The sequence below is a fragment of the Penicillium concentricum genome (genome assembly GCF_028827145.1).
Source record: "Penicillium concentricum strain IBT 3081 chromosome Unknown utg000001l_segment0_segment0, whole genome shotgun sequence".
Taxonomy (NCBI): Eukaryota; Fungi; Ascomycota; class Eurotiomycetes; order Eurotiales; family Aspergillaceae; genus Penicillium; species Penicillium concentricum.
Window position 1 is genome coordinate 8,486,868 of NW_026622754.1, and position 25,618 is coordinate 8,512,485.

Here is a 25,618-nt window from a genome sequence, read left to right on the forward strand (position 1 = left end):
GACTACTATATGAAATGTATATTATGTGAATAGATTTTGAAATCAGAATTGGTATCAATGCTATTGCGAAAGCCAAACGCCCATTTCATTTCCCGTTTTAAGTCATCTCGACATCCCCATCACCCTGCACTTCAACGTTGGGAGTGCCAGCTGTACCGACGCTCACCGCGTCTTCAAGGCTGTGGTTCCCAACATCGCCTGCAGCTGGTGTCGCACGATTGCTATTAGCAGCGGAATCAGACGCCCCAGCGGTTCCAGGCGTATGGGCAAGGGTAGAGTCAAGCGCCGCACCGACACCACCCTTCAACACCTCTGCCCCTCCCACAACTCCAGCTCCAGCTCCATCGAGTTCGGTATTGTTGTTGATGACATCGCCATCAATGCCGCCCCATGTGAACATGGCCTCTACCTCATCCACAATATCGGCCAACACGTCTTCGGCAATCTGATCGTTGAATCGTTCGCCCATGGCCCGGACTGGCTCTCCAGTTTCAGTCTGCTCGGGTGGCCCAACCCACCATGGCCCCTCGAATCGGCATTCGACGGCACCGCCGCCGTAGCAACTCACAGCAGGATAATAACCGATCAAGCCGTCGTCGGCATTTTCACGCTCGCCAATACCAAGATTGTTTGTTCCATTGGCGAGACGACTTGCGGGCGGGAGGAAGGCGTAAAGTTCCTTGAAGGGGGTGCCCATTTTTACCCCGTTCTTTAGAATGGTAATACTAGATCCCGGGAGGGTTCGAAGTGTGGCGTCTTCGCTGTTGAAAGGTGATGGGGGACCAAACGTCGGTGTTTCCTTGAGGTTGAAAGCGTAGTCACGGAGGTGTTTCGTAGAAAATACGTTGGATTGCTGCCAACAGAAATCCGATTTATAGTGGAAGGGAATCCGATCTCGGATGATATTGGTTGCTACCGGTTGTGATGGGGTGATGTCGGCGGGATCGTAAGTGCCCTCGACAATTTTCTTGTGAAGAGAAAGAGGGGGAAGAGTGATGAGCATGCCGATAACATCGCCTTCTTTGATGGCTTCCCCCTTGGGAAAGAAGAACTCGCATCGCATGCGATTGACGACTTCGCCGTTCACATCTCGAATCCCGTACCCGTAGCAATCCACTCCCACATTTACGTCGAGGTCAGCCTCACGTCGGGCGAATCCGATACGGACATGGCCACGGGGTGAAGTTGTCGGTCTGCCGTTCTGGGGTGCATGGGGATCATTGACTATGCCACTAATCACACGCGCTTCGTAATAATACGTGCCCTCTCGAGCACATACATTGGCGCGGGCAGTATGCCATGCATCGCTGGTAGTCACCGCAGTCGCGCTCTCTGAAAACGATATGGCAGCTGGTGAATCCTCGAAACTGAAGCGGGTATGGTACGGGCGAACATCGGTCTGTCGATATTTGATATGAGGGAATCCGGGGTCTGCAATGGCGTAGCTGTAACGAAATCCATTCTTGTTGGTGAGTTTATCGACAACCTCGTAAAAATCCCAGCTCTGACCCAAAACATCCGACGTCTTTCGGCTCACGCGATTCAATTGGCGAGGTTGTGGAGGGTACCGATCCGAGGCGTGCGGCTCGGCGAGCAACAATGGACGAAGAATACTCAGTTTTGAGCTGGGCAGGGCGTGGCTCGGTGCAGCTGTGGCTCGCTTTTTCGGTGGTGGTGCGTTCTCGGGGTCTAGTCCTTTGGCTTCACGCTTCTTGCGACTATCTCGCTTGTTGCGCTTGGCTCGACCATCGCCTTGGGCGGACGGGGCGGGAGAAGATCGTGGATTCAAGTCGATAAATTGCGCATTGAGAAGAGGTCCACCATTGGGAGGTAGGATCGGGGAGTTAATGTTGGACGACGGAGCGGAAGATCCGGGGGCTTGGCCGGATGCCATGATGGAGGCTATGATTGTCCGCTGGGGTTGTGGTCTGTCGATCAGTCTGTCGATCTGGAGAAAGTCAGCTATTTGAACAAGATAGAATCCAATGAGTATAGCTCCGCAGCACTTTGTTTTTGTAGAGTTAGAAGTCCTTACTCAATTTAAGCTTGTCTGTATGCTGTCAAGCTGTTCCGGCGTGTATATACGCGAAAGATCCGGAGATTTGGCAGCCTGAAGCTTCCCCAAATGAAGTATTATAGTATTCCGATGGCTCCTATATTCATTGATAGGCAGCAAATTTCCCTTTGAAAGACTCAATCGCATGCGCGCTGGACAAGAATCTCCTTGGGAAACGGAGGCGGTCAGTGTTTATTTGCAGAAAATGAGTGAAGAGGCTAGGGCGGTGTGGTTACAGGCGGTGATGAGATTGGGGGGCACCGCCTGGCAGAAAAAAAATATGACCACACAATTTGATCGTCGTGTGTACTTCGATAGGCCAGCCCAAACTACTCATTTCAGTTTCTTCGGTTTATCTGAAGAATTACCAGCCATGCCGAAAGTATCAAGCTCCCGCGCTGCTGCCGCGGCACGCAGACACAACCCTCTCGCTGAAGATATTACTTCCGCGGGGCACCTTCGGACACAGAGTAGCAAGAAGGGCAAAGGCAAAGCCGACGAGAACGATGAGGATGGCGAAAATGGACAGCGTTATGTCGATGCGAAGATGTCGCGCAAGATTCTACAGATTGGACAGGAATTGGCCGACGAGGATGCCGCCGAGGAACTCAAGAACTCAGCACGGCCCCAATCGAATGCATTTGAATTCGATACCCGATTCGAGGATGAGGAGACTTTCTCCGACGACGAGGGAAAGTTCGAGGCCGACGATTGGGTTGATGATGAAGTCGAGCAAGTTGTAAGTCTCCCGAATTTCAGCATAATGATATTGCTTCTAACATTTTACAAAGGAGGTCGACCCCAATGATCTAGATATGTTCAACAAATTCATGCCTCACGAGGAGGACCCTATATTCCACCCCAAGGATCCCAGCTCCGCTGGCCCCACCAACCTCGCCGATTTGATTCTCGAGAAGATTGCCGAGCACGAGGCGAAGCAGGCTGGTGAGGGTCCCTATGGTCCATACATCCAAGGTGGTGGTATACCCGAGGATGCTGTCCAGATTCCTGCCAAGGCCGTGGAAGTATATGAGAAGTATGTTTTGCGACAGTTCCTTGTGAGCCCAAGCTAACTTGTTCTAGGGTCGGCATGATTCTTTCTCGCTACAAGTCTGGCCCCCTCCCCAAGCCCATCAAGATCCTTCCCGCTGTACCGAACTGGCAGACCATTTTGGATATCACTCGCCCCGAGTCATGGACCGGAAACGCCGTCTACGCCGTAACCCGTATTTTCATTTCGTCCAAGCCTGCAGTTGCCCAGGAGTTCATCAACATTGTGCTTTTGGAGCGCGTCCGCAACGAAATCCACGAAACCAAGAAGTTGAACATCCACACCTACAATGCGTTGCGCAAGGCCCTGTACAAGCCCGCATGCTTCTTCAAGGGACTTTTGTTCCCGCTGGTGTCCACCGGCACCTGCACCCTGCGTGAAGCCCACATTGTCTCTTCTGTGGTTGCCCGTGTCTCCGTTCCCGTGCTGCACTCCGCAGCCGCCCTGCTTCGCATGTGTGATCTGGCCGCGGAACAGTCATTGACCTCCATTGAAAGCACCGGTGCTGTCAACATGTTCATCCGCGTCTTCCTGGAGAAGAAGTATGCCCTACCGTACAAGGTCATTGACGCCCTGGTATTCCACTTCATGCGCTTCCGCGCCGTCGATCCTTCGGATGATGCCATGAACGACGGACCCTCCGGGCTCGGTTCCAAGGCATACAAGCTGCCCGTTCTCTGGCACCAGTCCCTTCTGGTCTTTGCCCAGCGTTATCGTAACGATATCACTGAGGACCAGCGTGAAGCGCTTCTCGATTTGCTTCTCGTCCGTGGACACAAGGACATTGGACCTGAAGTGCGACGCGAACTGCTTGCTGGCCGAGGACGTGGTGTAGTGGTCCCCGACCCGGAGGCCCAGAATGCCATGGATGCTGGCGATGACACGATGGATGTCACCATGTAGATGAGGTCAATTGATCATAGCCCCGCACATGTTCGCTTACGATCTTGTCATGAGCACGTTTCTATGGGATGGCGTTTTTTCTTTTGTTTGAGGGACTGCATATAATTCCCCTGGTGTCGAAGGTTTCCAAAATGGGATGTCAATACCGATCACTAAATTTAGTGTATTGAATTTGAGGTAGACATATATCGTTATCTTTTTCACAGGAAACCTTCATGATCCATATGCAGCAAATGGTAGGAGTTCTATAAACCGAGGTCAACCCTAACGCCCTGTTTCAGCCCCCTCAACTTAGACTTCATGATTCCGCCGTGTTCGAAGTGGTTCTGTAACATCCCCACGATGATCTCCGCCAATCTAAATGGCACACTAACCTCCTTGCCCATGCGAGTACGGAGTACATAATCACACAGTGACATTATCAGACTCAGGGGCCACGGAGAATTAACGGGGCGGGGCAGCCCTTGACTGATTGGCGTTTTAACGGAGCATTCTCCGGGTAATCCTCCGTCCTAATCGCCTCAGATTCAGGAGAGAACGTATCAATACCAGATCCACTCTATGAAGTAGACTGTTCGAGACTCTCCGTTATATATCATTTACATTGTATGATTTGGATGAATCGAGTCGGAGTTACTGGATGTGTCGTACTACCCGAGATATCAGAAGCTGAATATGCAGATAATACAGACGGAGTAGTCCGTCCTCCAATGCAACTGTATTGGGGCCCATATCCCAATTATAGAAAGAGACATTTGGAGGCAATAGAGTGAGCAAATACCCAGGTGGGATGCGATGTTTCAAGCAACAAATCATAATTGGTTGTTGAAGGGGGGCCGAACCATGGAATGCAGGGGGAAATTAACGTAATTTACAAGACTCGTTACAAGAACTCAGCCCCTTTGAGGTACTCGGTGGCACATGGTAAATTGTATGGTGAGGCATGTACCTGACGTACGTGTCCCAGGTTCCAAGGTTCCCCCCCTTTGTTCCATTCCCCTAGGCCCATCCCTTTCAGACCACCGTGGCCTCTACTTAAACCTCATCTCTCCCCATCTGTTTGCAGTTGAACAGCTGTCCTTTCCATTCTTTCTCTCTCTTTTTTTTTTCGCTGACTCACCCTCTGACTCAATCTTCTCCGGAGTCTCTGGTCTCCGGTGCCGATCGTGATGATAACGTGGCCTCTGTGATTTGAACCTCTTTTCACCTAAGTCATCATAAGTCTATATTACAATTGTTACTCACGTCCGGCACCGGTTATCCATTTGACCCTGTCACCATGGCGGATACTATCAACCCGTTGGATACCCTCCCAGCCTCGCCATCCCCAGACATGTACACAGTTTCCCCCGCGGATACATCATTAGACTCTCCGGAGCCGGAAGATGATATTAAAGATGAAGATGATGAGAAGAAGCCAACAAAGAAGAGAAAGTCTTGGGGACAGGAACTCCCAACCCCCAAAACAAACCTTCCTCCTAGGTATGTTGTCTATCGTATTCATAAACGTTGAACCCCGCTAACTCTTCTAGAAAACGCGCCAAGACAGATGATGAAAAGGAGCAGCGTCGGATCGAACGGGTCCTTCGAAACCGCGCTGCTGCTCAGACATCACGCGAGCGCAAGCGTCTCGAAATGGAGAAGCTCGAGACCGAAAAGATCCGAATGGAACAACAAAATCAGTTCCTGATCCAGCGTCTATCACAGATGGAGTCAGAGAACAACCGCCTGAGCCAGCAAGTGGCCAAGCTCTCCGCCGAGGTCCGTGGATCTCGCAGCGTGACTCCCAAAGCCAGCTCTCCCGCCATCGAATCTCCCACCCTCACGCCTACCCTCTTCAAACAAGAAGGCGACGAACTCCCCATGGAACGGATCCCTTTTCCCACTCCATCCGTTACCGACTACTCTCCCACCCTCAAGCCTTCCACTCTGGCTGAGGCCTCCGACGTGACACAACATCCTGCAGCGGTGTTGTGTGAATGTGACCTGCAGTGTCCGTCGCCGGCCTCGAAGGATCTGGAAGCGCCCTACCCCTCTTCGACCTCTCCGATGAACCTCAGACTGCAAATGACGTTGCAGCTCCTCTTTCTGACGATGACTTCCGCCGCCTGTTCCACGGTGATTCACCCGTTGAGCCAAATTCTTCTTTCCCTGAAGACGGGTTTGCCTTTGACGTTCTCGACGGAGGAGATCTATCAGCATTTCCCTTTGATTCTATGGTTGATTTCGACCCCGAATCTGTCGTCCTCGACGGCGTCCAATCGTCCGGTCTTTCGGATGAGACTTCTCACCAGACTACTAGCTTGCAGCCCAGCCTTGGCGCGTCCACTTCGAGATGCGACGGGCAGAGCATTGCAGCTAGCGGTTAGTGAGACTTTCTCCCCGCAGACCTGGTCGGCTGGCGCCTCGGAGGCTCGACCGAGTTGGGAGTCGTTATTAACCATGGCTTGGGCAATCGATAGTCTCAGCCTGTCTAAACGACACCAGCGGGGAAACACTATGAAATCCGGTCGGCAACGCAGTAATGGAAAGGTGCATCGAGGTACACGGAGTTTTCGGAGTTCAAGCGCGAGCAAAGCTCTTTCATCTTTGCTCATGGGCAAACAGCGCTGAGGGTTCCATTTTTTTTGGCCTGTATACTACATAGTTTTTATAATGCAAAATCGACTGGCTCATCTTGCAATTACTTCGAAAACGTAATAGTAATCTTTTAATTCGCCGTATTCCGTATCATTTACCATTAAACCCATTTGGAAATACTCGGCATTGTCAAATCTAGGCTTGTCCCTGATGCTAAAATAAACAGACGCCAAGAATGGAATGAATGCGGTCAGTGACGTTGCCACGCGCCCCCAAATCCATCTGCCTTCCACAACACCTGCAATCCTCATCCTCTATAACATCTTTAACCGACATCATGGTTCGCAAAGACCCTATCTTCGAAGCCCGTACAAATGTCAAAGTATGTCTCCCCGCACTTATTTCCCCTCCTCACAGCGTGCATCACCCCCGCTGCATGAGACCATTGCTAATCTTATCTCCCAGTTACACTCCAACAGACTCAAGAAAGAAGCCGTCCGAGCAGAGGCGACCTTTAAATCCGAAAAGGCCAAAGCGGACAAAGCGATGAAAAACCGCGAGTTCCAAATCGCCCGCATTCACGCCGCCTCCGCCGTGCGCGAGAAGCGACGCCAAGTAACACTCAAATCCGAAGCGGCACGCGCAGACGTCATCATCAACGAACTTAAGGCTGCCCAAAGCACCCGCGACACATCCCGGACGCTCGCGATGGCATCACGGGGCCTAGATGCTGCCTCACGGAGCGTCAACCTCGAACACCTCGTCTCCCACGCTAACAACTTCCTCGCCCGGTCGGAGGACTTTAAGATCGCTAGTAGTGCGATCGAGGATGTCGCACAGGGTATATCGATGCAGGAATATGGCGCGGAGGGTGAGGCCGACGTTGATCGGCTTATGGAACAACTGGCCGATGATGCGGGTGTTGATATGCGCCGGAACCTCGAAGCGGATGCTGCACCTAAAGAGGAGGTCAAGGAGCCTAAGCAGGTGGATGCCGAGGCTGAAGATGGTTTGGGTGCAAGGCTACGGGCTTTACGAGCTGCTAATTGAGCAGACTTATACTCTCTCTTTTCCTTGTGCTCCTCTCCTGGTTACTCGGGACTGTCAATCCCCCATATAGATTCCTCGCGATCTCTGAACCTTGCCACACTGACGATCCACGAAGTTACGCTTGTATTTCAAATGTTCTTTCTGCGCTGTTTTGTACGTGACTAGGCGTATTCGAAGATTTTTTTTTTCATGAAGCTAGTTCATATTTTGAGTCATCGCCGTACAGTAGCCTAGAAAAATCTAAGAAAAGACCAGTTCGGTAAAAAGAATATGAGGCGAAAGTACTAGGGTTCATGACTAGATCGTAACTAGACTAGACCCTCCACTTAACTCTGGTAAATTACGAGACATTACCAATCACATGAGAGCATCTGCCTACTCTAATGCAGCAATTTCCACCTAGATGTGAACCGGTATAGCTTAGGCGATAAATAGCCCCCAAATGGGCCAAAAATAAAGGGTCTTCCAACATGAGGCGCTATCTAGCTTTTTTAAATAAAGCCATGGATCCCTTTCTGGTTGTTTTTCCTACAACCCTTCAGGACCATTCAAGATGGCGCCTTCACACTCGTTTATTCTTTTCTTGTCATTCGTTTTGAGCCCATTCGTTCAGGCTGCCCCTTGGATTGTGACAGATGTCTATGAGCAAAAACCTACAACAAATTACTATGATGAGGTGACCACTGTGGTCCAGCAAATCTCTCCAACTGCAACATTACCATCCGAGGCCCTGTCCACCATTACTTCCACAGATACCGTCTATGACTACACCATTGTCCAAAAGCTGTATCCCACGGGATATGGCAAGGAGCACGGCTTATACGATGACTACAGTAATGGCGTGGATGGCGACGGAAACTATCTTAGCACCATGTACATGGTCAACCTGACTTACTCGGCCCCGACAGCCTGCTCTACTCAATGGACCACCACGACCGGTGTCACGATCGTCCCTCCCTATGAGATCGCGACCTTGCTACCCAGAGATAATGTAGAAACCTCGACTTCCGTTGACAACAGCCAGGCATTCCAGCCCACCACCTACATCATTGAGATAGTCTTCGTGGAACCCACCCAACTCCCCAAGATTTCTCTCAACTCTCTGAAGCTCTATAACACCCCTACCTCTGTCTACTCAGGTGCCGGATGCGAGTATACAGGCTTCACCTCTCATTACGGCTACTCCGACGATTACAACACTGGCGAAACCGCCTCGGAGTCTGGCTACACCAATTCAGACTACAGTGGTTCTAACTACTACGACTACTACGACGACGGCAACTGGTTCACCAGCGCACGCTGGTCCGGCATCGGCATCTCCTACCTCGCCATTACATTGATCTGCGTGCTGGGCTGGATCGGCCTTGTTTTCATCTTCGGCATGATCGAGGCCTGGGTACGATTCCGTCGCCTCATGACAGGCTGGCAAACCCGCCGTGGTCTTCCTCTTTTCTGGGCTTTCATTTTCCTCCCCTTTTCTCTCTTCTTCCTGTGTTGTTTCCGCAAGGGCTACCGCGCCCGCAGCAGAGAGGACGCCGAGATCCTCAAGCAGAGATGGGACGCCATGGGTTTCTGGACAAAGATCCGCTTGTACTTCGTCTGGGGCTTCCGCTTCAAGTACCCGACTGTCTTGGGCCCCGCGCCTGCACTTGTTAGGGCAAGCAAGAGGCCCACAGAGTCTGGTCCGCGCTTGTTGGATCCCACTGCTGCTGAGATGTCTCAGACTCCTGGGTTAGCTCAGCCTTTACCTGCTCCGCAGGTATCTGGTGCTGTGCAGGCAGGTCATGGCGAGGAGACTGGCCCTGTTCGCTATGCTTGATTGATGGTTCATGTGGTTGTTTGCTATGTTGGATTCGGATCTATATTCACTGTCCATTAATAAGTCACAAAAAGTCCTACGGCCTTGTTGTTTTGGAGGTTGTATTTAGCCAGCTACTCATCTTTAATCTATATATACCACTCTTTCGTTGCTTTATACTACATGACCACTGCAAAAATTGTCATTTAAATCAGAAATACTCTACAACTATTGTAATATCATCTCATGCCAAATCGAATAAGATAAGCAAAGCCCACAATAGTTACTTGGCGACTATCTTAAATACTCAAAAATTGACATCCATGGATGTGGCGTCTCAAAGAGCTGGAGGAAGAGCGCCTCGATTCCCGCTACGATACTGATCGAACATTGATTTTGCAGCCATGATAACTCTAGAGAAAGTGACCTGGTCAGATTCAGCAGCTGAATTCTTGTGTTTGTCACTTTGCACTTTGCAACTTCAAATCGAAGAGGAAAATATATAATCGGATTGTAAAATAAGACAACACATTGTTAAAATATATAAGCAACTATAAACACCCAGATGTGGCGTTTACATTACGTACTACTCGCTGGCAGTAACCATTTACATATATTGTTGCACTAAAGCTTCAAAAAAACAGGTAACTAATTAATATTTATCATCGCTTTCATAGACAAATGAAAAGAAATTATAAGAGCAAAAAAGAAATCTCAGGTTTGGTTTTTAGGAATAGCCGAACGCGGGGGTCGAACCCGCAGCCTTAAGATTAAGAGTCTTACGCTCTACCGATTGAGCTAGCCCGGCTGGGCTGTTGGAGAGAGGAGCCATAAAATGCTATATAAGCCAAAAATACCACTTGCTGATTGTCCCATACCGCATCTCCACAATGTCCATGACCTAGGTCAAACCACTTTACCCATGGAGGTCGAGTCGGGTCCAGCCTCCAGTCCACAGGGAAAACAAGCTGCATGCTTGAACTGCCGGCGGAGCAAGATTCGCTGCAACCGCCTGGCAGGCGAGCGCAGCTGCGAGAAATGTAAGCAGACCAGTGCAGAGTGTATTGTGCCCAACCACCATCTGGGCCGACAAAAGGGCGTTAAAAAGTAAGTCAAATCAAATCGGCGTGGAATAAAATTCTGAATAGAGTCTAGTAAACGCAAGGGTCTGGAGAAAGCGATACATCAGATCGAGCAGGCAATCAAGCGGCCCAAGGTCGACTCTTCCAGTGACGATGATGCCCAAAGGGCTATATCAGTCCTACAGGATCTTCTCGGCCAAGTCCAAGGCCAGTTGAAGCAGAATGAGCATGAGCACGAGAATGGTTTTTCAGAGGCACCGGATTATCCGCGCATGACCTCTCCACGCGATACTCATGCGGAGGAGAGCCTTGCTCTTGTCGATGCAGAAAACCCTCTCCAGCTGCTGGCTAGAGCTTCGGATCTTCAGCTTTCGCCGACTGGGGTACGGCGTGCGCCAAGGCCTCCAATGTCATCGTCAGAGGGTCCATCCTTCCTTCAGAGCAGCCCGCTAGGAGAACCGAGTGCCAAGTCCTTTTTTGTTCCTACAAGAGCAAATTTGGATGTTGGACCTGAAGTTGACCCTGTTGAGCTGGGTTTGGTCACATTTGATGAATCGGAGTCCTTGTTCTCATTGTAAGTGGTATGCGTTTATTGTTAGACAAGAATATTTGGCCGTTTATGCGGCCAAGTGATACATAGCCTGGGTATATATAACTGACAGATCAAGCTTCTACCAAAATCTCGCACATACCAGATGGGGCCTCGATCCTTTGATACATACCCCGTCCTTTGTACGGTCCCAATCGGCTTTTCTTTTCACTTCAATCATGGCAGGCGCAGCCCTATTTTTGCCATCTGCTGCTGCTTTATCCAAGAGACTATCCAGGCATTGCAAATGGCTCGCGAGGCGAGTGTTCACACACCGCCATAGGTCTGTTGAGATTGTTCTGGCTTTTATGGTGAACGTACCATGGATGTCTCCCGGTGATAGACTAGGAGACGATGATACTTGCTCCTATATTGCCATGGCTCTCACTGTTGCTCTAGATTTATCTTTGAACAAGATTGTCTCGCCCTCATCAAGCTTTGACCAAGAGCTCATGAACCGGCTGGCACGAGCAGAGTGTATCGATGCCAAGAGGGCTTTACACATGGATGGATTTGATGATATTGATCCGTCTTCAGAGTGGGGCCTTAGGCTGTTACGAAGACGCGAAAGAGCTTGGATTGCGTTGTATGTTGTTGAAAGGGGGTACGTTTGATTCTTCCAGTAGTATATCTGGATCTGACACTAACTCTATCAGTGTTTGTCTTGCGCGTGGACGAAGTTATACGGTCCCTCCAACAACGCTCATCGAAAACTGCGATCGTTGGCACATGTCCAACACTGCAGACCCGCGCGATGGTCCTATGAATTCCATGGCGGTTCTTCGAAGGGACCTTGTAGGTGCCATCCCAAGTTCTATTACAAATACCTACCCACACACCCATATCATGCTATCCAGTTTCATTCTAACGGTTTCAGGATGGTCTGTTTCAGAAAGTTAAATCAAGTTGTGATAGTTATCACATCGTCGATACCGGCTCGGAAGCTGCTCAGTTGTATGATATCACGCCTTCGATGATTGTCATTTATGTACTGACGATATCACAGGATTAAGAACACTATTCAAACCTTCTACGAGCAGTGGTATGCAACATGGGCCTTGTCAATTGGGGAAGGAGACAGTAAGCCTAATATCTCAAATTGATTGACTAAGTACTAACTATTTATAGCACGCTCTCTACCCCCGTATGTCGAGATTCTTGTCACGCATACTCAGTTGTCCACATACGGTGGTGTCATCAATCACCCAACAGCTCCAATTGAAGTTAAACGTTTCTTTCGAGCCGCTGGTCTATCGTCTGCATTGAACGTTCTGCGAGCCGCCATACAGGGCGAATCTCGACTGAAATCAATGCCAAACAATACCGTCATAATGATCTCCTTTGCCGCATGCTCTGCTCTCAGCCTCAGCGTAACACCTGGCGACAGCAGATCAAGTCTGGCACCAAGCGTCCGAAATCTCATCGAAGAGACCGCCGGTGTCCTAGAGAGAATCGGAGCAACACCAAGTCATCGAGGCGGCGGCTCTGTGCTTTACGGGAGATTCTTGCGTGAGTTGATCCGGCGTGCACCGGCCTTGCCTTTGCAATCCCGAGGAAATCCAGCCAAAGTCGATCCACCCGAGCCGGTGTTTCCATCTGCATATCTGGATCATGGTGCGCTGCCCGCAACACTACCACCCGAGGATCTCTGGTCTGAGCCATTGCAATTCTCTGCCATGTCTGATAATCAGATTGTCGATGCAGTCAACCGGGCAGGCACCGCGTTTGGTGCATCAATCCCGGATGTACCTCTTGATGACATGCTTAATTGGGATTGGCTTGACTTTGCCAACCCAGATTTCAATTTTTAGTAGGACCAGAAGGCGAATATTTGCATACCCCAATGTTTATTTTTCCTGTATTTATTCTATCACACCTCGTTTGAACATATCCTTATTATTAGCTTGCATGTATCGCCAAGAATTATCTCCATACCCTTTCATCTAGCATATCAAATGCAAGGAACTGATTGCTCCAAGATTCATGCAGATCCCTGCGTCACAGGCCCCAATGCATCCCCACAGTAACACTACAAGCAAACGTCGAGATATAATTCGCAAAGACCCGGGGCCAAAAACTACATAACGTACAAGATAGTCACGCAGATCATCCTACTAGCATTGGGGGCCATCTTGTGCAACGTCATCCCCCGTGAAGCCCCTTCTCCGAAGCATATCAGAGACTCACGTCTTCAACAACATCAATATTTCTTTCATACACAAACCCCACAGTGATCAATTAGCATATAAACCACAGTTGAAAAACACAAACGCCCAAACCACCCCAAAGAAAACACAACCATGGTCCTCGACTGGAGCGCCCTAGCTCCCGGCCCAGCTGGAACTGCCATGCTCGGCGAAAGGGGAATTGAAGCTGCTGCCCGACGCGGACGCGAGCGTATACGCCGCGAGCAAGCAGAGCAAAGAGAAGCCGAAAAGAAACTCCAGAATGGTGATGATACGGCGTCGGAAGTTACATTGCTTCCTAGAAACCAATCAAAAGAGCTCGAGTCGAAACCGGAGAGGTCTAAGGGAGGCGGCGATACGCCTAGATCTTCGATGGTTTCTGATGCAGATACTTTGATAGAGCGAAGTGATGGTCGAAGAAAACGTGGGAGTATCAAAGGGAAGTTGAGTCGGTTTAAGAAGCAGTTGATGGGTTGATTAAGGTTTCTTTTGTAATGTTTGGTGTTCTATTTGAGGGTTTATACGAGGTGGTTGCTGTTCTCTAAAATTTTTCTTTCAATAAGACCAAGACTTAGAGGGCTCCAGTTTTTATTGCGAAGCCGTGAAATTTAATCTGAAATCCATAGCAGAGTATGTAGAAGATCAGAAGCAGATCACGTTGAGCTCGGAGGGTTTCCGAATGTGGCCGCTCGGCATCCAGAAGTAGCCCCGACTAGCCGATGCCATCAATGTTTTAACTGCGCGATGATTTCAGTTTTTTTTTTTTTTTAGTTTTCTTCCAGATCTAAACAATTAGGAAACATGGCAAGCCTAAGAATTTCTACGACTTTGTCGCGCAAGGCGCTCACTGCCTGTCGACCTCGGCTCTTCCTCGGAGTCCGCGCCAGCGTGCATCCCTCGAAACCATTCGGTACCAGCGCCAGCACTAGATACTCCATAACCGCGCCATTACGATCTCTCGCCCCTAAAATTGAGCGCGGCGGCTCAAAGCTATTCAAAGATGCCGATGCCGCTGTCGCCGACATCAAGAGCGGATCGACAATCCTTAGCTCTGGGTTCGGTCTTTGCGGAGTTGCAGGTACGTGGACGGGTAAACGGCGCGAATAACAGAGCTGATACACAGTATAGAGACACTTATTAATGCTATGCACCGCCGAGGCGCTGATCAATTACACTCCCTGACGGCAATTTCGAATAATGCCGGCTCCGCGGGCAAGGGAGGCCTTTCGACACTCTCGCAGAATGGCCAGATCAACCGTCTGATCCTTTCATACCTCGGGAACAATAAAGCGTTAGAGAAGAAGTATTTGACGGGACATATTGCCATTGAACTTTGTCCGCAAGGTACGTTGGCTGAACGTCTTCGTGCTGGAGGTGCTGGGATTCCGGCTTTCTTTACCCCAACAGGAGCCCGTATGTATAAATTCTCCCCAGACTACGTCCACCGCTGACAAGTGAAGACACCTTTATCCAGGAGGGAAAAATACCCGTTCGCATGGATGAGTCGGGTAAAGTTCTGGAGACTGGCAAGCCGCGCGAGACCCGAGAATTCAACGGCAAGACATACCTTATGGAAGAAGCCTTGACCGGAGATGTAGCTATTCTCAGAGCCTGGAAAGTGGATGAGGCTGGCAACTGCGTGTTCCGGTAAGTACCTACCAGTATGTCCCAGAATCTGGACACTGACATCGGTCAGATATACCACCAAAGCATTTGGCCCTATCATGGCCAAGGCGGCCACCCTGACCATTGTGGAGGCGGAGAACATTGTCCCAGTTGGCTCCATTGATCCCAATGATGTGGACCTCCCGGGTATTTTTGTGGATCGGATCGTTCCTGCCACGGACAACAAGCACATTGAAAACAGGAAGTTGCGCTCCGGGGCCACTGCCACTGAGTCTACTAAAGATGCAGCTCAGATCCAAAGAGAAATTATTGGTCGTCGGGCGGCCAAGGAGCTCAAGCCGGGATTCTATGTGAATCTGGGCGTTGGTATTCCCACATTGGCACCGTCGTTCTTGCCGAAAGATGTGAAGGTCTGGATTCAGTCGGAGAATGGTATCTTGGGAATGGTAAGTTTTCTAGATCTTTTCCATGGGCTGGTCTAACAAGATTTAGGGTGATTATCCCACTGAGCAGGAATTGGATCCGTAAGTTGTTACCAGTTGTGATAACCTGAACCGTCGCTAACGCAGACCAGCGATATCATCAATGCCGGAAAGGAAACCGTGACATTGGTACCTGGAGCCGCCACATTCGACAGCACTGAATCCTTTGGCATGATCCGCGGAGGTCATGTAGATGTGTCTATTCTCGGCGCTCTACAAGTGAGTGCCAACGGCGATCTGGCCAATTACATGATCCCCGGGAAGGTATTCAAGGGTATGGGAGGAGCAATGGACTTGATCTCGAACCCGGACAAGACCAAGATCGTGGTGGCCACGAGCCATGTCGCCAAGGATGGATCTCCCAAGATTGTACAAAAGTGTAGTCTGCCGTTGACTGGCGCTAATGTTGTCAGCACTATCATTACAGACCTGGTAAGTGCGAAGAGCCTGGTTAATTGAAACAAAACTGACACCAGTACAGTGTGTCTTCCAGGTGGATCGGGCAACCGGAGAGCTCACACTGACGGAACTTGCTCCGGGTGTTGAGGTGGAAGAGGTGAAAATGAAGACGGATGCTAAGTTTAATATTGCCGATACCCTTGACATTATGGAATAAAGAAGGATCGACGTATATACCCCGAAGATGGTAAGAGTTGAACAAAGAACTTTGTTTTCTTTTGTTTCTCTATAAATAGCCGGTAAAATCCCTCGTCTATTTTGTCTTTACTTATTACTTCCAAATGACCCCATATAATTAGGCAGACAGATTTTTTTTTCTTTCTTTTCGTAGGGGTTTTCGGCCCCAAAAAACAAGCTCACCCGATAAATTAAGCTTACCTTGCCCAGCCCTTGGAAAAAAAAATTCCGTTTTCTTTCCATTTCACCATGGCATTTCATCCATCTGCTCTGACGCCAATCCCAGAGAATGAAGCAATTATTTTAGTCTCCGACTACGAAGTGATATTGAACCACAAGACCAAATCCTCTTTCTCAATTTGGAAATGCTCTCACCCGGACTGCATTGCATACCCATACGCCAAGAGAGCCCTATACTGCCGAATAGTGCAACGACCTCTCTGGGCACTAATTTTTATTCTGTGTGTACCTGTAGTTTAACACTCCAGTCTGATTTCTTGGCTTTTGGTGTTCTCCACACTTGACATGTGATGAACTAACAATGTCCCATAGTGGCATCCTCAATCTCCTCACCATGGCATCGCAATACCTTGGTTATGTCTTTCGACATGATCGCGCGTTGGGTATTTTCCCTGGGGAACATTCCTCTAGGTTCTCCAACTGGTTTACCCATGGTGTCACCCCCGTACCATGCCACTCGCACAACGACTACTGGCGTCGTGTTCCACTACGCTCGGCACTTCGTGCAGGATGCACCAGCATCGAGGTCGACGTCTGGCCATGGGGAAATGACATTCTAGTTGGCCATTCACGCCAAACAGCCCTCCGGGGAACATTGCAGAGCCTCTATTTTGACCCCCTGCTAAAGATGCTCGACACACACAATGAGCCTCCTTCTCGCCACTGGCCGAAAGTCATAAACCAGGAAATGATCGGGGTGTTTTCCAACGACCCAAAGCAGACTCTGGCTTTGATGATTGATTTCAAAACCGACGGCGAGGAGCTCTGGCCTCTACTTGTCGAACAGCTGAGTCCGTTTCGTGAAAAGGGCTACTTGACCCACTCCAATGGCTCTGATGTTGTATACGGCCCAATTACTATCGTCGCCAGCGGAGATGCCCCTTTTAACCTGATGTTGGAGAACTCAAACTACCGCGAAATCTTCTATGATGCACCTCTTGACAACTTGACATTTCCGACCGAGATAGCGGCAGACGACAGCAAACCAGTGGATTCCACCTATAACCCATCCAACAGCTATTATGCATCAGCAGACTTCCGCACGGCTATCGGGTCTCTCTCTCTTGGCCGTCTGTCGGATGCTCAGATCGCTACGATTCGGAGTCAAGTACATGCAGCTCATGAATTGGGGCTGAAGGTACGATATTGGGGAACTCCCACCTGGCCGGTGGGACTACGGAACCATGTTTGGAGTGTACTTGTGCGCGAGGGCGTGGATGTGATCAATACAGATGATTTGCGTGGTGCAACTAAGCAAGACTGGAAGTCTCAGAACTGGTGGGTTTGGTAGCTACAACACGATTTGTGCGAATAATATTAAATGTAAAAAAATTAACTAATAGGCTTGCTATGATTACCAACGAGAAACCGAAATTAGTGTATTTATAGAGCAGGCCAATTATGTCTACTAGATGTCTTGGTCATCACTCATAAAACCATCATAAACTCCGGGTTACGGTCGTCATTATACCCTGCGTATTGATCATACTTACCATTCCTTTTGTCTCGATTGATCTTTGCGCAGTAGAGCACATTAAGCAGAATCCTATGTAAATCAATGATTGCCCTTCAGCCAGTAATAAGAGATATACTCACATAAACCATGCAAACACCAATAGCCCAAGGATAATGGTGTGTCCACGATGGAAGAGGGGTCCATCTCGAGATGGATAGTTGAAAGCTATGGCAGTAATGTTAGAGATCTGCGTAAAAAACAAGAATCCGTATGTGGGAAACTTACTCGAAACAAATCCTCCGGCATTTGCAATTGCCAGCTGCAACGCTGATGTAGTGGCTCTTTTGTAATGTCCCGCAGAGTTATTTGACAACCACACCAGGATGCATGGTACACTGGCATATTGGCCAGTTGCCATGAGGAAGGTCATGCCATATTGGACACGAGGGGAGTCAATATTGGCGATGGCTGCATATCCAACAATAGCGATTGGGAGAGTGAAGAGCATTACCACGCCTCGAAGACGGAGACGATCAGAGATGACGGCGATAACGACTAAAAATGAGTGAGCATATGATGAGATTGATCAAAGAAGAGACGGACCTGTAAGTACTGCTGCGACAGCATAAGGTATCACAGACCACAACTGAACCTCGTTGGCATCTTTGGCGAAATTGAGGTTTTTGATAATTGTTGGCAGCTAGAAACCGTCAGTGACTTTGAAATGGAGATGGAAATAGGGGAGCCATACAAACAAGCCAAAAGAGTATAGTCCAGCGAGAATCGCAAAATACGCCGAGGCAGAGAGCCACACTTGGAGATCCAGCACGCCTCGGCGTACTTCGGACCACTTGAACGATTCTGCCTGAGGCGCCCTATTTTGCGTTAGCCAAGCTTTTATCCCGCGGGTCGGAAAAGCTTACCCTTCTAGTGACCCGGGACTATCAAGCCTCAGCCGCTTCCCCCCGAATTCCTTTTCTTCTGTAGTCAAAAAAGATGCAGACTCCAAGCTATTCGGAAGGAAGAAGAAGCTAAACACTCCACAAACAAATGTCTGATTGACAGTCAGATAGACTCTTTGTTTCATTAATCATCTTCACGTACCAAAAGTCCCTCGATAATCAAAATCCAGCGCCAACCTTCTATGCCTCCCCGAGGCCCGATTTCCGCTAGTCCACGAGCGAGAAGTCCTAGTTTGTTAGCATCTGCCGAAAAATGAAACCGATACATACATACCTCCAAATGCGCCCGACAGGGAAGCAGCTGTGTAGAACAAGCCAATCCGCAGTGCCAAATCCCCTCGTCTGTAGAAAGAAGATAGATACAAAACCTTTTTTCTCTGTTAGTTATGATCAGTGTCAGTTCCCTTGCAAACATACCATGCCGGGAAGAAGACCTCCCTCCGCAATACCCAACAAAGCCCGGACGGCGACAAATCCAGCAAAATTTTGTACAAATCCTAGACACATGGTAATGATGCCCCAAATAGCCGTCAAGAACGGCAGCCAAATCTTCGGTGATGCTTTCTTGAGCACGAGATTACTCGGCAGTTCGCTTTCATATCAATTAGCGTTTGGCCTTTTCATCCAATGATACACAACGCACCTGCAAATGTAGGTGAGATAAAACACAGCCAGGCCGATATCATACTGATGGTCTGTGATAGAAAGGTCCGCTTCTAAACCGAGAATCTTCGCGTTGCCGACATTGGTCCTGTCCAGAAATGACATGAGGAAAAGTAGTGCTAGTATGGGAAGAATACTGGAAGGCATTAGCAAGCGCGTGGTGATTGTAGTGTAGTGCTTGAACTGACTGTATATCCAACTTCCACAACACCTTCCGTGTCAATTTCTGCTGATGTGCGAGGTCGCCATGTTGATCAAGGGGAGAGGACCTTGCCTCTTCGAGCTCTGACGCTTTTAACTTGGGTGAGTGTGAGTCCATGGTGACTTATGTAGTTGTTGCAGGGACTGATTTGATTCTCCTATCTGTCGCAGCATGGGATGGGAAAGAAGAGGAAGTATTGGAACAAATCCACAAACAAGCAGAGAGAACCCCCTTCGGCTGGCATTTCTGGGCCCGAGCTCCTCTCCAGCCGCAGGTTTAGACCAATGGCAGAGCTCCCATGAGCTCGCGTCCGGGTGCTCTATTTCCCCGCGATCCCCGGATTTTCACGTGTACTCCACCAGTAATATTACGGGAATACTTTGGCCATATTACTGTCATATTACCGCCCCTCCCGGTATTTTCGGTCCTCACTTCTGAGCCCCGGTTAGTCCCAAATCTCCCGAGACCGGGAACGAGAATTGTCAACAATCTTTAATGGCAAAACATCCACACCCAGGGCAGAGCTCTTCATCCAACATGTCTCGACTTTCACCTAGCCTCAAGGCATTAATCAATGCCCCTGCCGCCCGGCCATCCACCGTCCCCGCGCCAGCAAACATAACCTCGGTCTACCAAAAGATCCAACAGACGGCGCAATCCAAACAGATCTCGCAGCCATCATGGGTCGCACTATCAGTGCGTCAAACCCTTTAGTTAAAATTGAACGCGATCTAACATCAATGTCAGACCGCAGCAACAATGACCATGAACTCCCCGGAATCCCTCGCCGCCCTCTACGAACTAGCCAGCACCAACAACGACAAGCAAGTCGAGACCGCCGAGCTCATGCGCGAGGTCGGACTTAAATGCATCAGCTTCAACGGCATCCCACGCACCATAAACTGCCTCAACGCCTTCAAAGCCAGCCTCCCAGACTCAGTCGGCGACCAGCTCTCCCGCACCCCCACCCGCGCACCAACCCCGGAGAACATAGCCGCAATTAGTGAGCGCGGCCACACGCTCTGGAATTCCATCTATCGACCATTCGAGAAGAAGCTATACAATAAACTGGCCGACTCACACCCCGACCTACCGGTGCACATCCTGCACAGCAACTACGGCGCCCTGTTGTCTGATCCGGAGCGTAGCACTGGCGCGTCTGCCGGGCGCATTCTGACGTCTATTGTTGCTGTCGCGTGCTTGCGCGCTCAGTCTGGCGTTGGGCCCCAGGTTATCTCGCATGTGTTTGGGTTGCGGAAGGCGATTGAGGATGGTTCGTGGGTGAATGATGCGGAGGGGGAAGAGGCTGCGCGGTGGTTGGCTAGTGATGAGGGGAATACGTGGATTTTGGATAGTGTTGATGCCATTGTTGAGGCTATTAGCCAGGGCACTGGATCGAATTTTGCTCCTGCGCGCGCGAAGCTGTAAATTTATTAGCGTTAAATGCTACATGTACATATCTCTGATACTACATATGAGTGAGCTCTGGAGGTTCAAGAGCCGAGGCTGGTGTATCGATATAATCACCGGTTAGGTACCCGTCCTTCTCCGAAGTGTGAAATATATATAGATATACTAGATATTGAGCTGGTCCGTCGGTTAAGTATCATACTTAGTAGTTTTCCCTTGCGGAGCTAGGTTGGGAGTAGGTTAATCACGGTGATAGTAGAGCCTTTAAGCGCCGAGTTTCAACAAAGGAGACGGTATAAGGGAGAATATTTGAGATCCTTTAGGGAGATAATGCGTAAAGGGAATAATGACGTATGTTGACCGAGCATTTCCTGGGGTGTTTGTCGCATTAGGTGGGAGTTTATCCGCAGCTAGAAGCAAGGAATGAGTGTGTGTTCTTAATCCATAATAATACGAAGTACCTGGTCATTTGCTTGAGACTGGCGATTGTTGTGAACCATCTTCCTGCATTTCAAAGGTAGTCGCCCGGGTTCCACTAGGGCAGCCATGCACTACACACGTCCGAATCAGAATCATAGTGGCTCCTGTAAGGACGAGATACAAAACGAACCAGACTGGATTAATACTCATAACCATCGGATCGGATTTCGCGATCGCAATGATTGACATCCGGGGTGCACGCATGTTGGGGACGAGTGGACGACAGAACAGGAGGAGCGGGAGTTCTTAGTCCAGTCGAAGAAAGAAGAGGCTGAGCTGAATAAGACGCTGGGAGAGCACGACCTAATCAGTATCCGCGAGTTCATGACCAAGCAAGAGGTATGTGCTAGGCTCCTTTATTTCTTTGCCATTTTCTCTCTCGTTGACTGACTTCGCTACTTCTAGGACTATCATTTAAGGTTCCCTCAAAATCATCCCCAGGGCTGGCGCTACGTGCTTCACACGATGGAAGACTTCATCAAATACAAACAGGACTGGCCTGTCAAATTGGAGAGACGTAGACAGAAGGAAGAAGAGAAGGCGAACGAGATACACAAGGAAGAAGAGAACCATAAGCGACAGAACGAAGATGAGTGGCGACTGGGTCGCGGCGAGAATGAGACGCACAATAAAGTACATGCCACACTGGTCAGAAAAGTCCTGATGATGACAGCCAGAGAAGAAAAGATGCCGAAAATAAAGATCTGCAAAATAAGTATTCACCACAGGAGGTATCGTTGCTGCGCCTACTACGAACGGAGAGGAAGTACATGAAGACGTTGGAAGGAACGATGGCAAGGTCAAGTCTCCTCTCAATTTAACAAAAGAGCAGGGCTTGTCCATTGACGAGGCCGACCAATTCACTCCCGATAACTGGATCCCGCGATCTTCCTGCCTCATCCGCCTAACGGGCAAGCATCCGCTCAATGGCGAGCCTGAATTGCAAGCCCTCTATGGAGCGGGCCTCATCACCCCAAATCAACTACATTTCGTTCGCAACCATGGCGCTGTGCCCCATCTACTGTGGGAGACCCACAAGCTTCATGTCGAGAACGGGAAACGGAAACTGGTCATATCGATGGATAACCTTGCAAACGATTTTGAAGCTATCAACATTGCAGTGGCTTTGGCCTGTGACGGCAACCAGCGGAAAGAGCTGAACATGATTAGACGCTCGAAGGGTTTCAATTGGGGTGCTGGACCCATTAGCTGCGCATTTTGGAAAGGGCCGCTCCAACGGGACGTACTTCTTGCCGCAGGCGTCCGGGTCCCTGATCCTTGTCTCGGAAAAGGTCGGCGTTGGGTCAATTTTGAAGGCGCGGATGAGCTCAGCGAAGGCAAGTATGCGACATCAATACCATTGGCATATGCCATGGACTCTGAGAACGACGTGATCTTGGCCTATGAAATGAACAATATGCGGCTGCTATCAGACCACGGTTATCCAGTGCGCTTGATAATCCCTGGTTACGTTGGTGGTCGTTGTGTCAAATGGCTTCACAAAGTCTACGTCTCTGACAAGGAGAATGATAGCCGTTACCATATTTGGGACAACCGGGTACTGCCTGGCTTTATTCGGGATATGGACTCGGAGTTCTCTCGCACCATATTCAGTCACCCGAGCACCGCCTGTAATGAACAGAATCTGAACTCGATCATTGTGAAGCCTGGGCAAGGCGAGAGGATTCGCTTGTCTGAGGTGAACAAAAATAAGACTTAACGGATTGCAGGAATAGCATACGATGGCGGCGGTCATGAAGTCCAGAGGGTGGAAGTCAGCCTGGACGGTGGAGAAACCTGGTTGTACTGTATCCGCAAGGTGAGCCAATCCGCTCGCTAGTGCTAGTATCGTACCGGACTGCTGAGGCGTAGTGAGTAGTTTCCTGAATACCCCATCCGCCATGGAAAGAAGTTCTGGACCTGGCTTCATTGGTACGTGGATGTGGGATTGCCGCATCTTGTTCGAGCGAAGAGCATCACCGTCCGCTGCTTCAATGTCTTCAAGAACACACAACCAGAAACGCCTTCATGGAACATTATGGGGTAAGTCGACGTAGCTTCGACATTGCAAGAAGATTGGCTGATCAACAATAGCATGATGAACAATTGCTGGTATACTGTGCTCCCAGAGATCCGGGAGGATAGTAAAAACGAATACTCTGTGCTTTTATTTCGACACCCGTGCGAGCCTGGCACAGGAACTGGTGGGTGGATGCAGGCTTCGACAGAGAACTACGTAGAGAATATCAAGCATGAGGTGACATCACCGCAAAAGCAATTCACACGTGAGGAAATTGAAAAGCATAACAAGGAAAATGACTGCTGGGTTGTCATTAATGGCAAGGTATACGATGCGACGAGCGTGCTTGACTGGCATCCTGGCGGCAAGGCACCAATTATGGCACATGCGGATAGTGTGCATGCCGATACCACAGATGAGTTCGAGAGCATCCATGATGACTATGCGCAGCAAAAACTGAGCGGTATGGTATCACGCCTTATGTTTTATTGTGTCAGGCGTTGACTAACTGGTTACAGAATGAGTTCTTGGTGAAGTCACCGAAAAGGCGATGGGATTCATCAAGAAGCAGGTCGAAGCTGTGGCCAAAGAAAAGGCCCGTTCTTCAAAAAAGCACTCGGACATCATCTTGGAGCATCGCCGTTGGAATGTCGTTCGCTTCAAGGAAAAGGAGCAGCTCTCGGAAGACACTCATCGATACACGTTCTCACTACCACTAGAATCGAGGAGGCTCGGCCTCGGAACCTGCCAGCATCTTAAATTAGGCTTCCATTTCAAGGACCGGCTCGTCGTCCGGCCATACACGCCCACACGCCCTGTCTTCGGAAAAGAAGAAGATGGCACTTTCGACCTTGTCGTCAAAACATATGCCCCGGATCAATCCCAGCCGGGAAGAACGATGAGCAATATCCTTGACTGTCTGCATTCTGGCGAGGAGATTGACGTCAAAAGACCCATCGGCGAAATCAAGTACATCGGCCAAGGCAAGTTTAAGATCGACGACAAAGAATACCATTTCTACAATGTAAGCCTTGTTCTCGGAGGATCCGGTATCACCCCCGGCTACCAGCTTATCTCACGAATCTTGCGCGCCAAAAGTCAAGGTGAGAGCGAGGACATGACCAACCTCAAGGTCATCGATGCGAACAAAACCGAAGGTGATATCCTGTTGAGGGAAGACTTGGATAAACTTGCGAACAACCATTCGGACCAGTTACAGATCACGCATGTTCTCTCGCACCCAGATGATAATTGGAAGGGAGAGAAGGGACATGTGACAAAGGAGATTCCTCAAAGGTATTTCTTTGGGCCTGAAGAGGGGAATGTTGCGCTGCTTTGTGGGCCACCGACTATGATCCAGAAGTTTGTGCTTCCAGCGCTTCAGGACATAGGGTACAGAGAGGATAGAAATCTGTTTGGTTTTTAATCTTTGACATGACGCTGGATCAAGGACTCTCGCGTCGCATCAGTAACGCTATTCAAGGGAAAGTGTCCAAGCAGACCGCATATTCTAAGAACCGGGAGGTTTAAAACGACTCTGGATGGCAGACCGATGTTCTAATTGAGGGCTAGAGGTAGAATGCAACTTTATCTATTGCATGGCAAGATCCTGCTGAGGTGATAGTTTCTCCTGCATAGGGGACCATCGAGAAAGAACCAGGTGATTTACTTTGGGGATGACTAAATTACTGGGCAAATATTATCCAATGAGAGAGTTGTGCCCCGGACATTTCGTACAGGGCGAGGCGACCATACACATGTGCCCCATTCTTCTTGGGCAGCAATTGATTCGAGATAAAGCTGCATGCCTGTCTAACGAACATCCGAGGGTCGACACCTTGGTAAAAAAATCAGGCAACATGAGGACCCCTGTTAGTATTTGCGGGAAAAGAACCCAAACTGGTGTTCGTCTTCATTCCGTGCTCAAAGAATCCCCGCGCCAAGATCCAGTTAACTGGCCTCACATTGATAGCGTGCAGACCATTCCACCAATCGCCTTGATATTCCTGTGATTGTGCAGCGTAAGCTGCATAATTAAGTCAGAAGATACGAATGTCACCAATTCGATTGCTTTATCACATAAATTAGAAGACCCGTTTGATCCGCTCGTGCATACACTACGTGTTAGTGGCGCGAGCGAAATAAG

At 49.4% G+C, this 25,618-nt stretch overlaps 11 protein-coding genes across 11 annotated transcripts; 9 read left to right on the forward strand and 2 right to left on the reverse strand.

Moving 5' to 3' along the window:
• Positions 1-97: 97 nt before the first annotated feature.
• N7517_003279 (SPRY domain-containing protein) lies at positions 98-1,894 on the reverse strand (the record flags this gene model as incomplete). The annotated part of the gene is made up of 1 exon (XM_056721009.1): positions 98-1,894. The coding sequence occupies one exon, from the start codon at positions 1,892-1,894 to the stop codon at positions 98-100; it is 1,797 nt and encodes a 598-aa protein (XP_056585144.1).
• A 535-nt stretch (positions 1,895-2,429) lies between these two features.
• Positions 2,430-4,010, forward strand: N7517_003280 (snoRNA-binding rRNA-processing protein ENP1; the record flags this gene model as incomplete). The annotated part of the gene is made up of 3 exons (XM_056721010.1): positions 2,430-2,795; positions 2,848-3,092; positions 3,140-4,010. The coding sequence occupies 3 exons, from the start codon at positions 2,430-2,432 to the stop codon at positions 4,008-4,010; spliced, it is 1,482 nt and encodes a 493-aa protein (XP_056585145.1).
• A 1,279-nt stretch (positions 4,011-5,289) lies between these two features.
• N7517_003281 (bZIP transcription factor) lies at positions 5,290-7,640 on the forward strand (the record flags this gene model as incomplete). Its single annotated transcript, XM_056721011.1, has 4 exons — positions 5,290-5,492; positions 5,543-6,003; positions 6,090-6,374; positions 6,817-7,640. 4 exons carry the CDS (start codon positions 5,290-5,292, stop codon positions 7,638-7,640), a joined length of 1,773 nt encoding a protein of 590 aa, XP_056585146.1.
• A 553-nt stretch (positions 7,641-8,193) lies between these two features.
• Positions 8,194-9,459, forward strand: N7517_003282 (uncharacterized protein; the record flags this gene model as incomplete). Its single annotated transcript, XM_056721012.1, has 1 exon — positions 8,194-9,459. One exon carries the CDS (start codon positions 8,194-8,196, stop codon positions 9,457-9,459), a length of 1,266 nt encoding a protein of 421 aa, XP_056585147.1.
• Positions 9,460-10,360: 901 nt separating this feature from the next.
• N7517_003283 (Zn(II)2Cys6 transcription factor) lies at positions 10,361-12,920 on the forward strand (the record flags this gene model as incomplete). The annotated part of the gene is made up of 7 exons (XM_056721013.1): positions 10,361-10,545; positions 10,594-11,094; positions 11,393-11,713; positions 11,766-11,904; positions 11,987-12,063; positions 12,116-12,189; positions 12,238-12,920. The coding sequence occupies 7 exons, from the start codon at positions 10,361-10,363 to the stop codon at positions 12,918-12,920; spliced, it is 1,980 nt and encodes a 659-aa protein (XP_056585148.1).
• Positions 12,921-13,409: 489 nt separating this feature from the next.
• N7517_003284 (uncharacterized protein) lies at positions 13,410-13,772 on the forward strand (the record flags this gene model as incomplete). Its single annotated transcript, XM_056721014.1, has 1 exon — positions 13,410-13,772. One exon carries the CDS (start codon positions 13,410-13,412, stop codon positions 13,770-13,772), a length of 363 nt encoding a protein of 120 aa, XP_056585149.1.
• Positions 13,773-14,096: 324 nt separating this feature from the next.
• On the forward strand, positions 14,097-16,019 carry N7517_003285 (3-oxoacid CoA-transferase; the record flags this gene model as incomplete). Its single annotated transcript, XM_056721015.1, has 7 exons — positions 14,097-14,373; positions 14,424-14,708; positions 14,756-14,942; positions 14,992-15,367; positions 15,414-15,445; positions 15,496-15,835; positions 15,885-16,019. 7 exons carry the CDS (start codon positions 14,097-14,099, stop codon positions 16,017-16,019), a joined length of 1,632 nt encoding a protein of 543 aa, XP_056585150.1.
• Positions 16,020-16,288: 269 nt separating this feature from the next.
• Positions 16,289-17,570, forward strand: N7517_003286 (phosphatidylinositol-specific phospholipase C/glycerophosphodiester phosphodiesterase family protein; the record flags this gene model as incomplete). The annotated part of the gene is made up of 2 exons (XM_056721016.1): positions 16,289-16,500; positions 16,592-17,570. 2 exons carry the CDS (start codon positions 16,289-16,291, stop codon positions 17,568-17,570), a joined length of 1,191 nt encoding a protein of 396 aa, XP_056585151.1.
• Positions 17,571-17,707: 137 nt separating this feature from the next.
• Positions 17,708-19,679, reverse strand: N7517_003287 (uncharacterized protein; the record flags this gene model as incomplete). The annotated part of the gene is made up of 11 exons (XM_056721017.1): positions 17,708-17,825; positions 17,876-17,960; positions 18,021-18,290; positions 18,339-18,435; positions 18,487-18,610; positions 18,659-18,789; positions 18,840-18,925; positions 18,972-19,065; positions 19,115-19,289; positions 19,341-19,496; positions 19,549-19,679. The coding sequence occupies 11 exons, from the start codon at positions 19,677-19,679 to the stop codon at positions 17,708-17,710; spliced, it is 1,467 nt and encodes a 488-aa protein (XP_056585152.1).
• A 420-nt stretch (positions 19,680-20,099) lies between these two features.
• N7517_003288 (uncharacterized protein) lies at positions 20,100-20,990 on the forward strand (the record flags this gene model as incomplete). Its single annotated transcript, XM_056721018.1, has 2 exons — positions 20,100-20,258; positions 20,310-20,990. The coding sequence occupies 2 exons, from the start codon at positions 20,100-20,102 to the stop codon at positions 20,988-20,990; spliced, it is 840 nt and encodes a 279-aa protein (XP_056585153.1).
• A 640-nt stretch (positions 20,991-21,630) lies between these two features.
• N7517_003289 (putative nitrate reductase) lies at positions 21,631-24,898 on the forward strand (the record flags this gene model as incomplete). The annotated part of the gene is made up of 8 exons (XM_056721019.1): positions 21,631-21,646; positions 21,679-21,791; positions 21,858-22,056; positions 22,181-23,128; positions 23,183-23,271; positions 23,332-23,495; positions 23,547-23,935; positions 23,997-24,898. The coding sequence occupies 8 exons, from the start codon at positions 21,631-21,633 to the stop codon at positions 24,896-24,898; spliced, it is 2,820 nt and encodes a 939-aa protein (XP_056585154.1).
• Positions 24,899-25,618: the final 720 nt, after the last annotated feature.